A 15,602-nucleotide genomic window follows, 5' to 3' on the forward strand; every position below is an offset into this window, starting at 1 on the left:
GTTCTGGCTGTTTCATGTGACTCAGGCAGGACTGAGTGGACAGGAATATATGCACTTAAGAAACCTCAGGGAAAGATCAGGGACATGCATACACACACACACACACACACACACACACACACACACACACACACACACACACACACACACAAACACATATGTATATATAGAGGGAGAGAGAAAGAGAGAAGAGAGAGAGAATATTGCATATAACAGACCTGATGTTGTATACACAGGCTGTAGGAATGTCTGCACTATTAACTATACAGATTTGAGAGCCAGAACCTCTATGTGTAGCACTTTAGCTGCTCTATTGTGATTACAGGACGTTCTCGTTCTTCGACAGAGGAGAAAGTCAAAAAGCCAAATGCAAGTCTGTGTAAAAAGGCTGAGCCGTTACAGCGGGACAGATGCTGTAATCTTACACATCCAGTGTGTTTCTTATGGAGTATCACACATGGAGGCGACAATATGCCAGTTGGTTTAGTTCAGTGTTAACAAGCGAGGACGGGGCAACAAGAAATCTTCTTCACGAGAATACAGCAGGATCTGTATAAAAGAGCCTTAAACTGCACAGTCGGGTGATAATACTCTGATTTGACCAGGCCTCGTCCACATTACAGCCACTTGATCCATTCTTTATACACATAAACCGAGAAGTGCCGCTTTAACCTTTACCATCTTTAACAGAATGGCCCTGAATGCATACCTGCGCCAAGGCCCAACAGTCCCCCCCCTCCCATGAAACCACCTCTGAATTCACTTGATTTTTGGGTTTTTATTTGAAAACGAAAATAAATAAACAGTCCCCTTTTTTTCATCAATATCAAGGAGTTATTCTCTGGGAAATCAACAAAAATGTTGAAAACTACCTCTTAATGAAAAAGAAGGTGCTTCCTGCCACTGAGTTATTCCCTGATCCATTCCACATTCATCCATCCAGTCTCATGATAATCTGTCCAGTATTTTCCTGGACTCAGATGAGCCATAAGTGTATGTAATTCAACATCTGTAAATAATATGCAAATGCACTATCTTGAATATTATGCTAATGCTAATAAACAGCATAAATATTAACTCCCTAAATAAATAAGAGAAGCGTGAGAGACATTTTCACCTCTTTATCTTGCTTTAAGCACAAAGCAGCTGAGAGCAATAAACCAAACACTACTCAGCAGGTTAAAAAGCCAGGCATCGCCACAGGAACATTTAGGACATGAAAGTGCCACCGTTTATGTTTTTTACGTGGGTGTCGGGCATATTAAACTGCTCTTGTTTGGCCTGTTTATGATACTTCTGTATTATCCGGGGTGAGCAAGTTTGTGTCAAGTGTTGCGTCAATATCCTTGACATCTTCTCGCCAGTCGCACGCTGTTCTGTTCGCTCCCATCCCTCAAGATGTGTCCTGATAAGGTGCTAAAGCCACTCACATTCAAGGGAAAGAGTTCTCCATAACCAAATGATTTATGACCACTCTTACACAAATACACGTAGATTCTGAAATATGGAATGAAATATTAAATTAACAACCCAAAATCGGCATTTGTTCGTAAAGGCCCAAACTCAAACTTCTGTTGGGATCCAGATGTTTATACGAGGCTCTAATGAGTATTTCTTTGCCCATAATGTTGCCTATTATGTTTTTAAACAAGCTCTAGTGACTGTAAGAGCAGATTTTTTACGAGAGTTTCATCCTTGAGCAGACTTCTCATCACTGTCATGCCGAGCTCTGGATCAGGACAAACTTTTCCCTCGTCAAGGCCGAATACATGCTTAGAGGAACCTGCGGCCTCTGCGTTTTAAAAATTGCCACAATGGGCAATGCTGGTTCACTATATAAACCCCCTCGAGTTCACCTCATAAGTCATCACGGATCCTGTCCTCACACCACAGCTCACCACACTCATTTCCTGACCAACTCAAGGAGAAGTGACTCGCTTTGCAATGGCTGCTGGGAAGTTCTTGGTGTCTCTGCTGGTCGTGCTCGTGGCCGCAGAGTGTGCCGTTCACGCACAGGAGAGGATTAAGATGTGCGGGCGGGAGCTGATCCGTCTGGCCGTCTCCACCTGTGGTAACTCACGTCTGAGGAGAAGCCTCCTGGACTCGGAGCCGGGCCAGCATCAGACCATCACTCCTCCCGGTGAGTACTTTAGGTTACATCTCTCTACTTTCAGTTCACTCCAACTTCAAGATTGAAGAATATTATCAAATAATGAAGACGCTATTGAAAATGTATCTTCAGTTGGTTTAGCACACACAAAATAATATAATACATGAAACATGAGAAGACAACTTCATTACCCAGAATAAAATGTCTTTAAAATACAAATTGCTGTATAATAACAGGAGTGGAAAATTTAAAATTAAGTAAAAGTTGACCGGTGTGCCTGCAACTTTGTTTGGGACCACTCAGAAACATACACCTCAAGGTTTTTAACCCTAGACAATACGTTTCTGATTAATCTTTTCATTTGTTGTCTGTTTCCTCTCTGCTCTCCACATACCGCTGCTTCTCATCCACACAGGGAACCATGATGCGGCCCCTGAGGAGCTCTGGGCTGCAGAGGCCGTCCACACCCCCCCAGAGGCTGACGAGAAGAGAGACGTCCTCTCCCTGGCCCCTCACTGGTACCCCCTGTCCTCCCGGATCAGACGGACTGCTGGGACAATATCCGAGATCTGCTGCGAGAAAGGATGCAGCCTGAAAGAGCTGATACAGTTCTGCTAGATTCGGATTCTGACCTGTCACACACTAGAATTCCTAAAATGTTGTGGTCTGTGCTGAAACTTATACTTATTTTCATCCCAGGGCAAAAGATAAAATTGCAATGTATACAGATTTCATGGCAAGACTGTCAAATTGAAATTTCTGTTTATTTTGTAATAAAATAATTTATTCTCTCTTCATCACAGTAGAACAAAATATGTGTTGCTCTCACACTAGACTGCAATAAAGCTTTTGATGATTATTTATGAAATCTTATCGGCTCTCTGTGATTTATCTGCATTTTATGGATTTCATCAGTGTTCGTCTGTTAGTGAGCAGCGTTACACAAAAACTACAGGAGGGATTTCTGGGATACTCGCTGGAAGGATGCCGTATGAGTCGGGGAAGAAACCAGTAACTTTTGTTTCAATAGGTCATAATATTTCAGTCCATTACCTTCATGATAAAGGATTTCTCATTCACTACGACTACCTCAAAGACGGTGATTAGATAATGATCACATTGCACTATGTGCTTACGACAACGATGTACACATTGGCAAGTTGTCAGTGCTCATACTGTGTGAAATGTACCTGAATCCAAATGAACTTTACAGTTTAGTCGTAGGTTACATCCATCATCTCTGGGGCCTCTTGTCCGCACACATCCGCCAACACAGAACCAATCAACATCAATTCTGCTAAAAATCAATACTTATCAATAATGTTTTGATATTTCAGTGTCAACTTGTATAATTAAAGCTGCAGAGAAATTAACCTTGAAACAGCAAATGGCCTAATCAAACTAAATTACACTTTCAAGCATGAACACATGGAAACACATATGTAACACACACACACACACACACACACAGAGGTATAAACAGTGCTTTTAAAGACACACACTTGAATGATGGGACAGTGTGAGTGCAGTTTACCGCTCTATGTTGCACTAAATCGGATTGAGGCCATTGGCTGAGTCGTTCAGCTCTGAAATGATCTCTGTAGCCCGGCCAGCAGAGGGCTGAATAATTCTCTCAATGGATAATCAAATGTGTTGCTGATTATCTTCATCTCTACGCTGCAGACGTTCCTAAATGACTCCTAATGGCAGAAGTCAATCAGCCCACAGTGACTGATTGGTTATATTGCTTTTATTTTGCTGCATCATCAGACACAAAGCCCTCAAGATGAATTTAGATCAGGGCGTAAATAGAACATTCTGTTTAGATGTTTTTTAACTACAGATACTTGGAGAATACAACAGTCGGAAAACTGAAACAGGAAACAGGTTTTATACACACTTCACATCTGTCCCTGGTCCATTCATTCTGTATAGTGGTAATCAGTTAATTGATAATAATAATAATAAGAAGAAGAAGTAGAAGAAAAAGAAGAAGAAGAACAACAACAACAACAACAATACTAATAATTATTAAGTTACATGCTGTAGTGTAAAATAGACAAGGGTTTTACAGTCCAATGTACAACTTGAGCCCTTTATTTATTTATTAGTTAGTTATATTTAAAACAAATAGGAATTTGCAGTAAAAAAAAAGACAAGTTAAGTATTTAGTGAAGAGTATTTGGAGAAAACAATATTATCAGATGTAAAGTAAGTCACACTGATTATAAGAATATGTGTAAGGAGTATGGTTCTGGATTGAAATTCAGGGTTATTTTGGTTTTGTTATAATTTGGTTTTTGTATCCGTCCCAGACACTTCACACCCCCTCATGTCTCTCCCTCGAAAACCTCTGAAATTCAAACTTTTTTAGTCAGACGACCTTATGAAACTGTCAAATCTTAATATTCAGCATTTGTTTCCAGGTAATTCCTTCAGTAGCAACAAATCCTCTATGATTTATATTCACAGCAACATGTTTTCCTCTATTTGAGCCAAATTACATCAATACTTCCAAGAAAAAAATTCAAATAATGCTAAAATGAAACACTTGCAGAATAAATCAAATATAATATTGTACATGATAAAAACCATTAAAGCCATGCTCATGCAATAGACAAAATGTAGATCTAGACATTTGATGCAATATCTCATAAAGACCAGCAGAGAGTGACAGATAGTTGATTTTAAATGACAGTAGCACTTACTGTACCTACCACTGAGGAGCTGGTTCCTCCTGCCAACACGGGAGGTTTCACTGCTTCTGTACCAAGTTCAGTCGTTCCAGTTATTATGTCTTCCACGTTTGTCTCCTGCCGTGATGATCACTCTCTCAAAGCTCATTACTGTAAAATGCTCAATCACGTTCACTGATCCTTTACCTCCCCGTGACAAGAGACATTCGATCAGAGGACACTTCCAGGCCTCAGCCCATCATAATTCAGTCCCGACACCAGATGACAAGACAAGGCCTCTTTGATGGGCCTCTCCTCCTTGTGCCTGTTTTGTTTCAACTGAAAAGCTGCTAAAGCGAATAATGAAAACCAAATCAGAGCTGCTATCTGTCTTTCTATCTCTTTGTGGTTAGTTCCAGTTCGCAGGAAAGCAGCAGGACAGAATGGCACCTTCGCTGAGTGCCAGCAGAGCGGCTACACACACATGCAGGAACACACGTAAACAAACACTGGGAACACACACACGGACACACACACGCACAAACACACACACACACACACATGCAGGGCAGCAGAGAGAGAGAGAGAGAGAGGAGAGTGGACTGGTGGGTGTCAATTTGCATGTAAATTAAATGGCTCTCAGAGCTGGTCTCCAACAGTAAAAGTATCAAGGCTAAAGATGCTATATTTGGTGTATGCATGTGTGTGTGCTTCATGTTTTCATGTGTACACTCTACACTCTGTACACTCTACACTCTACTGTACAATACAGAGTGCTGTGTGCATGCGTACTACATAAATGGTGTGTGTGTGTGGGCGTGCAACACTGGGAAACCCATCTGAAGTCAAAACTGATTATAGGTTTTACTTTATCAACCAGTGAGCACATGGGTACAGAATCCCTGAAGTCCTGAAAGGGGATTTCTTTGGGGTTCCCACAACATAATAACTTGTCCCCACCAAGATAAAAAAAAATTATCATCTTTTGGGATTTCAGGTTTTAAACACAATACTTGAGAAATTATCAAATTCTCAATAGCTACAAATGTAACATACTGTTGTCTGCAAAGCATCGGCCAGTCATGTCTTAACTAAGCAGATATTAACTCTGTGTGCACAACTTCTTTATCTCCTTCCCACTATATAATTGGTTAACTTATTAACTTATTATTTAGTGGGTGTACACTTCAGGGGATCTTTACATGTGCATATGGCAGCAGAAGTGATGATGAGGATGTGTGTTTCTGTGTGTCTGTTACTGTCGGTGCTGGTATGTGACAGTGTGACAGTGTGGGCAAAATCTGGGCCTAAACAACAAAAATACAAATACAAAATACAAATAAACTGTATTTACTTCCTTACCTTTTTCCTTCTTAAGTTTCACGCTGGGAATGTGATTTATCGTACGTTTTCAAGTGGTTGGTGACAAATACAAGTGTTTGGGAATCACCTGGTGCTCTTTCAAAGTGCAGCCAGAGGGAGGCAGAGTGGATTGCTGCTGCACTGTTTGTTTGGTCAATAATGTTCATGTAGTTTCTGTAGAGATGGCATGTTTCTAATATAATATTGATCTCTATTGATCCTCTGTCATCTTCAAAAATGTCTTCAACTATAAGAAAAGCTAACATCAATCTATTTTCTCTTATATCAAAAAACAACACACAACTTCCTCCACCAGTCCAAAGACATGCAGGTTACATGTGAGTGTGGATGTTTGCTTTTCTCTATATGTTGAATAATGGTATAAAGGATGGATGGATAACTTCTAGAATATTGATGGCTGTGAGGAATCCCTCCGGCTGGCGCACCAGCTTTACAAGGGGCCAGGGATATCTGCTTCCATTATTCAAGAGTGACTCCAGATCTTCACATTAACCACACGTGGGCACGCCATGAGCTCATTTCGACTCAATAAAACATCACACCTCAGATTGAACGTTCTTTATCCAGATCTAGTAAACCGTCTCCTGACATGATCCTGTTTATATTGTTGCATCTTTCCATCTGCAGCATCTCCCAGTGTGACGTGAGGAGTCTGTCCTTGTCTGTGCTCCACAACATGCAGGCGTTCTGACCAGCAGTGACAGCTTCAGGAGCATTGTGTGCTTAGATGCTGCTCCCAGGGGAAGAGGAGAAGGAAGAGGAAGAGGAGGAGGAAGACAGAAGTTCCAAAGGAGCTCTCTCTCTTGTTGTCTCCTCCCGTGCTTTGATCTCCTCTCATCATGAAGCTGCATGGCTGGAATTAGCCGCTCGCTATCTTTAGCACCATGACTATTTGTTTTAAAAAAATCGTCTACAACATATTTAATCCTATTTTTGCAGATGTCTGTATTCCAGCCATGCAGTGACTGAAAACACTTTGTGAGAGACAGTCATTACTTTAAAAGCATACTATATTATCTAATAGATTAGCGGCTGCCAGGAGAAACCGCAATTTATGGAGACTCTTAAATTATATTATTAGAATAAATCTGTATTACAGCCATATATAAAAGCTCTGTACTGTGTGTCTTGTGTTTAATAAAAAAGATACTGTGGCCACAGTGTACAGATGACTTTTTACTTTATCCCTTTTCTCTTCAGTGATTGGCCCATTAGTTTAATTATTCTGCCATTTTACAGTAGTTTTTGTTATGGTTCGGCTCCTTGTTGTGCTTTTGAATAGACACTTAGGATTTTCACTTCCTGTTTGGAGGGCTCGGGCCTGAGCTGGTCGGCTGGGGAGGGGGAGGTCTCTTTTCAGGTCTCTCTTCAGTTGCTTATGTGGAAATAGGATAAAGTTTCCTTGGCTCCTGGTTTTATTGAGTCTTTTTCAATTGGGTGTTACATTAGGGTTATATTTTGTTTATATTATTGAGTCTTATTGATTGATTTAGATTTGTCTTTGGACTTTTGATGTATTTTTGTGAACCTTTGTGCTGGACTAATAGTTCAATTGGATTGGATTTATAATCTCCTTGTGATTTGACTTTGTATATTTGGATTTTAGGATTTATATCTTTGTGTGTACTTTGAGATGGTCATGTTTTACTTTGAAGCTTCTTTCCTCCTGTGTCTCTCTAACTTTACTTCCTGTCTGTGTGTCATTTCCTTACCTGTGATTGTCATCACCTGACTCCATGTCTCTCACCTGAGCTCAGTAACTCCTGCTTCCTCTCACTCTCCAGTCTCCACTCTCCTCTGTCAGTTGGTGCATTAACTTCCCTGGATTTCCACGTGCTGCAGTTTTGCTGGTTGGTTTTCTTCTCCTTCTCTTTCCTTATGTTTCAGTTCTTTCTCCCTGAATTGCTGGTTTGTTGCCATCTGTAGTTGTTTTTATCTTCAGCAAGCAGGTTATGTTTTCATCCGTGTTTATTAGTTAGCATTTATTTCACTATGTGCAAGGGTGAGACATGACCCGAGGAAGATTTAATACAAATTGCTGTGTAGATCAGGATCGGGAGGCTGATCCAGGACACCTATACACTTTCTTTAACATAATGAGGTGACATTTTTCAACAGTTTTAAATTCACAGAGAACAATTCATGTGGAAAAAGCACATTTAGGGGACAGATTTCTGTGAGTGCGCTATTTGTTGCAGATCTAATTCAAATCTAGAACCAGTGAATTTAAATGTATTTTCATGGTGGACTGTTGGGCCTTGGCCGAGGTATCTTCTCTGCTGAGTGACACTCTGCTCTATTATGGGACTTTTAGTTTGCTTATTTGCATTTATTTCCACACCAACCTGTTCTGCCAGAAACACAAAACACGACACTCTTGTCACTTTGTATGATACATATGTGGCACTTTGAAATGTTTGTCCTCTACTGCAGTTTTTTTCCTTAGTTGGACTAAAACTGAAATGTCTGCAGACTGAACATAGCTGTTGGTTTCTCTTAATTACTTTTCTGCCCCATACCGTTCATCGTGCATGTTCTTATATCTACTTCCTTTGTCCAGTGAAAGAATAAAAACATGCACGCAAGCAGCACACACACAAACATTAAGTATCACTTTGTCACAACATCTGGGCCACTGGGAGGTGGTGGAGCTGAACTAATAGAGCTGAGCTGGTAGAGGGCAGTGTGGCAGCAGCAGCTCCACCCACCACAGGCGAGTGTTCTGCAGCTGCAGAGCTCGAGGCCTCCGAGCAGCGCAAGTAATGTGACGCTCTGTTCTGCTGCTTACGGCCAAATCTGAGGATGGTTGTGTTAAATTATGGAGAATCTAAAGTTTGATGCATTTTCTGAGACTGTTTTGTTGGATTTTCTCGACGGTTATGAGGATATTTGGAAAATGTTTTAATTGCAGTTAACTTTTACCAAGATACAGCTTTTAACTTGTTTGTGTTTGAACCACACTGCATTTATTGTACTCCATCGAAAATTTTTGAAAACACTGTTTTCAAAAAGCGAACATTTTATTTTAATCAGAGCAAAGAACTGGCTTTTAGTCCAAGGTGTATTTTTGATATTACGAATTTGATAACCTTCAATAAACAGGCACATCCCATAATTTGTGTTCAAGGATTTGCCCTTAATCATCATGAATGATTACATTTTTAGCTCTATGTTTCTTATTTTGATTAATGATGGCTTGATTTCAATATAATAACGTTTATTATTGAGATGAGGCAAGATGTCACCTTTACACAACTGGTTGTGTGTGAGTTTGTACCTTCTAGATTAGACTCAAGATAATGTCAATATAATGTAAATGCATATTTTTCTGCTCCTGCTGTTTTACCTCTTCCCAACCATATAAATGAAAATCCAGATTAGTTAAACTTCAGCATTAATTGCTGACAGAGAGGTAAAATCAGATTTTTGCATCTTTTCTTTCTCAACTTCTGCTGACCTGAGTAACTCTGGAGCCTTTTTTTTATGACTATTCAGATTTGACAAATATTTGTCACTGTGTTTAGCCAGAGGCTGAAAACTTACATCGCACTTTTAACTTTTTAGATGGTTTCATGTCTCCAGCACCTCTTTATGTGTAACATCATATTTGGGATGTGATGACACTTCCCCTGTGATGCTGCCCGTGTTCAGTTTAGTCCGGATTGTGCCAGAAAGGTGTTGATTTCATTCTGAAACTTTTGAGCCCGTAGTAGCGGCTTAGTTCTAGACTGTGTCATACAGTTAGTGTGTATATTGGCTCACACACTACAATTGAAATAGATTTTGGAAGAGAATATTTGGAACTATTTTACATACAAGCCACTACAAGCTACTTGATCGCTAAATGAACGAGAGAATGTGTCTTTCCTATAATGTTTTACATTCATGCATTTTATTCTACTTTCTCATCTGCAAATCTAAATATTTGGTCACTGTCCTGATTTTGTCTCATCTGCATCGTGGGAAGAAATATCACATTTTTAGTTGACAACATTACTATTAATAATGAAACAGAAAGCTAGTGTATTTAAAAATGAGGGGGAATTGATAAAGATGGTGTGGGTGGGAGTGGGTGTGGGTGAAAAAGCGCAGAGGAGAAAAACTAGACGGTGCAGAGACAGCAGTGGGCAGGTCCAGAAAAACGATTACTCCAGCTGCTCTTTCACAGCTGCTCCAAATTGCGCCGTCGCAACTCTTTCTCTCCGTCGATCACTCCCTCCATCTCTCCCCTCCATCTCTCCCCTCCACTCTCATGTGTGACTGGGCTGCTTGTAGCTGGCACTTTGGAGACGCTGCTGTGAAGATGTAGGGGAGGATTCCATTTGATGTGATGGCAAAACATTGTTAGTTAAATGATGTTGTGGAGGATTTACTGTGTTTATTGATACACCCATCACTTTCTGTTTCATGTGTCACACATTTCAAAAAGGTTTATTTAGTTTGACACTCCCAATAAATATTGTAAAGTGAAATCAAACATATTCATGGCTCATGCAAGTGAGGAGGAAAATACACACACGTTTGTGTAGCCATCCTTGTTAGGACACTGCACTGATTTTCATCCAAAGCCTCATTCCACTTTAACCATCACCAATTCATACATTTCAACCTAACCTATTCACATCTAACCCTCAACCAATGATGTTTTGTCTCATTAGGACTGGGCTTTGGTCCTGACAAGGTGTTTATGCTGCGAGTACAGACAGACGGGGTCACACTCTTCTTGGTTTCCAAGGCTTCAGAGGACATCACATTCACTGCGGTTACATGTGTCCGATTGAAACCCGATTTCTGGCGTTGTCCGGTTTCAATCGAAGATCTATGTCATGTAACTCCACAAATCTAGATTTCTTGTGTCCGACTGAAGTCGGATAACCACCCCCAGATAAGTAGATCGGATTTGGCCGTATATCGGACAACGCGCGCATGTAACTCTGGAAGCTAGACAACAACTGGAGATGACGTCTTTGCGCATGCTTGAGATCCTGCCCCCCCTCCCTCCCTGGCCGTGACCCGGAAGTCGACACGTAGATAAAATGTCGCTGACTGGTGCCAGCCGGCACTCGCCATTACCATTCTAATCAAATGCGCCGTTCGCATTCGCAGTACTCCTAGAGTAAACATGCACAACATCATGTAGAGGGACGTAGCTTCACCTTGCTCTCCGTTCGTCATCTTTCTCGCATGCTGAGTTGAAGGCTGTTGTTGTTTATGGTTGCTAGTGGTGACGAGGTCAAGCGGAAATGGCTGTATCACCACTAGGGCTGGGCGATATGGGAAAAAATGTTATCACGATATGTTTTTCCATATTGATCGATCTCGATTCTTATCACGATATGTAGTTTTTGATCAGTTTCCTGAAGCCGTCCCTCTCCACTGTGCTCAGGGGCATCATATCTGTAGCTAAGCTATAAGTAATAGCGCTCGTTATATTTTTTCCCCGCTTCGATTGTTTTCATATGGGGCAATGGCTGCAAAACACGACTGGATGGACTGTTGTTTTGCTAACATAGCATCGCTAACGTTAGCGATGCTAACGGGAGACGTAGTGGTCTTGCCTGTCTCTTTGTTTGGTGTCGTGCAAACTTGAGTCAAACCAGAGTCAAACTCTCTGTGTAATCACTGGGATGGTGCCGTCTCAGGTGATTGAAAAGGTTTGTGGTGTTTCCCGTCCTGGCTGGTACCGACCGCCGGCATTTTGCAGACCGGCTTCGTCTGCTCCTCATCCTTTTAGCCGTATCCAAACCACGTCCACACAACTGACGTCGCGTTACGCTTTTTTTCGACAATGTCTTCGGTTCCGGGTGATGTAGTGATGTCGCTCTCACATTCGGCATTATTTTCGCTGTCCCCGACTTCAGTTTCACTCATTTTTTCTCCTTTTTCCAACTTCGTTCTCTCTTGTTCTCTCTCTCGCAACTGCAGCAGCTCTCACGATGGGAAGGGGGCGTGTCGTGTCCTAACTGCAGCCGGCAGACTCCGACACTGTTGTTGCGCTTACTTTTGCCACGTGAGATCGAATACATGTCACGAGGAGATAATCGAAATCGATCAAAATTTTATCGCGATCCCGAATCGGGATCGAAAAATCGCCCAGCCCTAATCACCACTAGCTGTAATGAAAACAGCGCCACCTATCGTAGCGAGGTATGAAATGCTTTCGGACGAGAGTCGGATTTCTCAGTGCCATGTACCCTGAGATAGAGCAGTTAACCCCCCATGGATAGAGAAACCCGATTTCGGCCGAAATCGGGTTTCTGCCATCATGTAAACGTAGTCACTATTTTTTTCAGTATTTACTTCAATTGTATTGGATTTGGCTACAAGGCTGTTTAGCCCTGAAACTCCAAAAGTGTTTTGTGGACTCAAACACTTCACCCACCTCTCCATCGGCATAGTGCTAACAGGATCATCCCCTTAAACCATTACTTCACCTTCAAGTTTACAGATTTTTCTTATTTTCGGTCCCTTCAACATGAGAAAAACCTTTTTCCGTCCCCCCAAAACACACACACATGCATACATTCGACACACACAGGCGCCCGCTGCCTCCTTCAATATTCCTGTCACTGTTATCAGTCGGGTGCATCTCAGGGGGAGGCTGCTGTTAAAACATGAGCAGTCCATTCAATACACTTCACCTAATCAGGGCTGAGCTGCTTGTGTATCTTCCCGCTCTCCAACCCCATCCGAGTGCGTGATGGAGACAGAGGGTGCACGGGTTTCCTGGCAAAGCATGTGTGTGTGTGGTCGAGACTGTCACAGCATGTGTGTTGTTGTGTAGAACACTTGTTAGCTTCTCTCTCTCTCTCCCATTGTGTGTGTGTGTGTCTGTGTGTGTGACTCAGTGGGATACCTAAGCCCAGAGGAGTAGAACAACAGCAGTTAGGCAGCTTTTTAAGAAATTGAAAAGCTGCTCCGTCACTTCCAGTAAGTGGAACCATTAGTGAATACAGAGGTTTCATAGTTCAGGGTTCGGCCTCTTCTGTGGCAAATGTGCCTGAACCAAAACAAGAGGGTGGCGTACTGGAGCTAAATGTTCCCTTCACAGAAATCAATTAAATCAGTCTCAAGTCTCATATTTAGCTTTCAAGTTAAATCCTCAAAAACTACAGTTAAATCAATTTGTACACACTGTGAAAATATCTGGCACTAGTGGCCTGGTAAAGGTGAAGCTGTGGTTCCTGTTGGTTGTAACTGGTTTGTTTTGTGGTTAAATGGATCCGAAGAGGAAAGCTCTATAGAGCCAGGTTATACAAAACTGAATCACGCAGTAAAACTAATATGCATCCTCCATGTTGGACTCTCCATTCCCCGAAAGGTCAACACTGAGAAGACGATTTTCAACTGCCAGAGGTCAATACATTGAAACTGTGCAACAGATCAACACAAATGCATTTCATGTCAACAAGCGATGATCACGGCGGCTCCACTGAAATTGATTATTGACCCATTTTTGACATTTGTGTCACATTATTGTAAATCTGAGCCTTACAGAAGATTTAAACACTGGTAGAAAGAATAAATCCTCTGCATATGTATCCACGTCTTCTGAAAGCTTCCAGATATGGACGATACAATCAAAACAAAGCAGTACCACAGGAAATCATGGGGGGGCAGTGTAGCCTTAAGTGCACTTTAATGGATATATGTAGTTTTACACTTGGTTAGTTAGTGAGTTGTAGTCTTGTTTAAATACATATGGGCATGGTTATTTTTCCACCATGTTATGTATTGCAAACTTTCACGTGTCACGATTAGGGTTGCAAAATTCCCGGAATCTGCACAGTTGGAAACTTTCCATGGGAATTAATGGGAATTAAAAGGAATTAACGGGAATATACGGGAATTAACGGGAATTAACTGGAAATGTTGTGGGTAATTTATACTAACTGTATTTACCTTGTCATATACAGACATAAATATAGACATTTTGCTTTGTCATAGGCTGATTTGAGCCCTGAGGAAACTTTGGGCACTTGACTATATGCTTCTGCATCGTTGTGTCATTAACACAGGTCTTTGCACAGTATTTGCAAATGAACACAGACTTTCCTTCTACATTGGATGGGGTGAAATGCCTCCACACATGAGATAGTGCACGTGGCATTGTTCTGTAGAATAAGATGAGAAAAAGTTTGTAAAAAACCCTAATGCAATGCCAGAGATATAAATAGTTAGCCAAACAATTGGAATAGTCTGTTTCCCCAGAAATATCATGGAAATTTACCTGACTAGTCCTGCACACTACAGCAGGCCTCAATCAGCCCTGCTGTAGTGTGAAGGATGCTGGGAGTTATCTGTGCATGTGATGGAAGAATGCACAGTGGAGGGTTGAAATTCAATGTGCAGCGTGTGATGCATTCCATACATCTTTAAAATAGAGTTTTGAATGATGTTTTTATTGCTCAGCGTTTAATTTGCATATATATATATTTTTTTTAAATCCCAAAATTCCCGAGCTTAATATTCCCGTGGAAAGTTTCTGGAAAGTTTCTGGAAATTTACCGGAAACTTTCCGCCCCTTTGCAGCCCTAGTCACGATACAAATTATGTTATTAAAGCAAAGATGTCTGACGTCATCACAGACGCTGGAAAATGAGCCAATATCACTACTTCTGTTTTCTGAGCAGATGATCAGTTACTGCAGAGCCACCTGCAGCGCCGTCCACGAAAAGGACGACTTTTGTTTACTTGCAACTTCCACCGCCTACATCCACCCTCAAGCATGACAGAAATACCCCCCCCCCCTTCCCAACCACCACCACCTCCTGCTCATTTTGATCTCCTTTGCCCTCCCGACTCCCCCTCCTCTCCACCTGCCGCCTCATTCCTCTGTGTAGGTGGACACTCTCCTCTTTCCCACTCCATCCATCTCTCCCTCTCTTTTTTTTTTGCTCCAGCTAACCTACCATGCATAATTAAGTTGGGTGTAGAAGTATATCCCTCCCCCCCCGCCCACCTTCCATATTTCTCTGATTTTTCTCCTTCTCCGTTTTTCTCTCCACATCATCCTGTCTTTCTTTCTTGCTCCCCCCGAGAGTAAGGAAGGTATAAGCTGGCCCGGGAGCGCTGGACTTTTTTTCCTTTTCTCTCACTTCCCTCCCTCTTTCCTTCCTTCCTCCACCTGTTGCTCTCCTCGGGCCTCCGCTGGGGCTGAGTGCCAGGCCTGTCTTGTTAAGTGATAATGTTAAAATGCTAAATCACACCAGCGCAGCCGCCACTGTCACCGCCTCCCTCCCTGCCTCCTTCTGCGGGGGGGTCTCTGGTTTCACTTTGCGCTGTCATCCTATCCAGTCGTGCTCATCAATACACAATGCAGGAGCTCCGTCAGCCAGCGTATTTCTCTCTCGGCGTCAGACGAGGTGATGTTTGGGGCCTGACCAACATCATGTTAATGAGTCTGAAGTATCAGACTTCCTCCTTTGCTTCAG

The 15,602-nt window shown here is 41.9% G+C and overlaps 1 protein-coding gene across 1 annotated transcript; it reads left to right on the top strand.

Annotated features, from left to right (window-relative positions):
* Nucleotides 1–1,944: 1,944 nt before the first annotated feature.
* On the top strand, nucleotides 1,945–2,728 carry insl3 (insulin-like 3 (Leydig cell)). Its single transcript, XM_061083711.1, has 2 exons — nucleotides 1,945–2,140; nucleotides 2,526–2,728. The coding sequence occupies exons 1-2, from the start codon at nucleotides 1,945–1,947 to the stop codon at nucleotides 2,726–2,728; spliced, it is 399 nt and encodes a 132-aa protein (XP_060939694.1).
* Nucleotides 2,729–15,602: the final 12,874 nt, after the last annotated feature.

This window comes from Limanda limanda, chromosome 13 (genome assembly GCF_963576545.1).
Source record: "Limanda limanda chromosome 13, fLimLim1.1, whole genome shotgun sequence".
Taxonomy (NCBI): domain Eukaryota; kingdom Metazoa; phylum Chordata; class Actinopteri; order Pleuronectiformes; family Pleuronectidae; genus Limanda; species Limanda limanda.

What these genes read in the sequence shown, in the direction of transcription:
- insl3 (XM_061083711.1), top strand. Translation starts at nt 1,945, where the DNA reads ATGGCTGCTGGGAAGTTCTTGGTGTCTCTGCTGGTCGTGCTCGTGGCC. An exon ending in TCAGACCATCACTCCTCCCG is followed by an intron (nt 2,141 to 2,525) that starts GTGAGTACTTTA and finishes TCATCCACACAG; the next exon opens with GGAACCATGATGCGGCCCCT.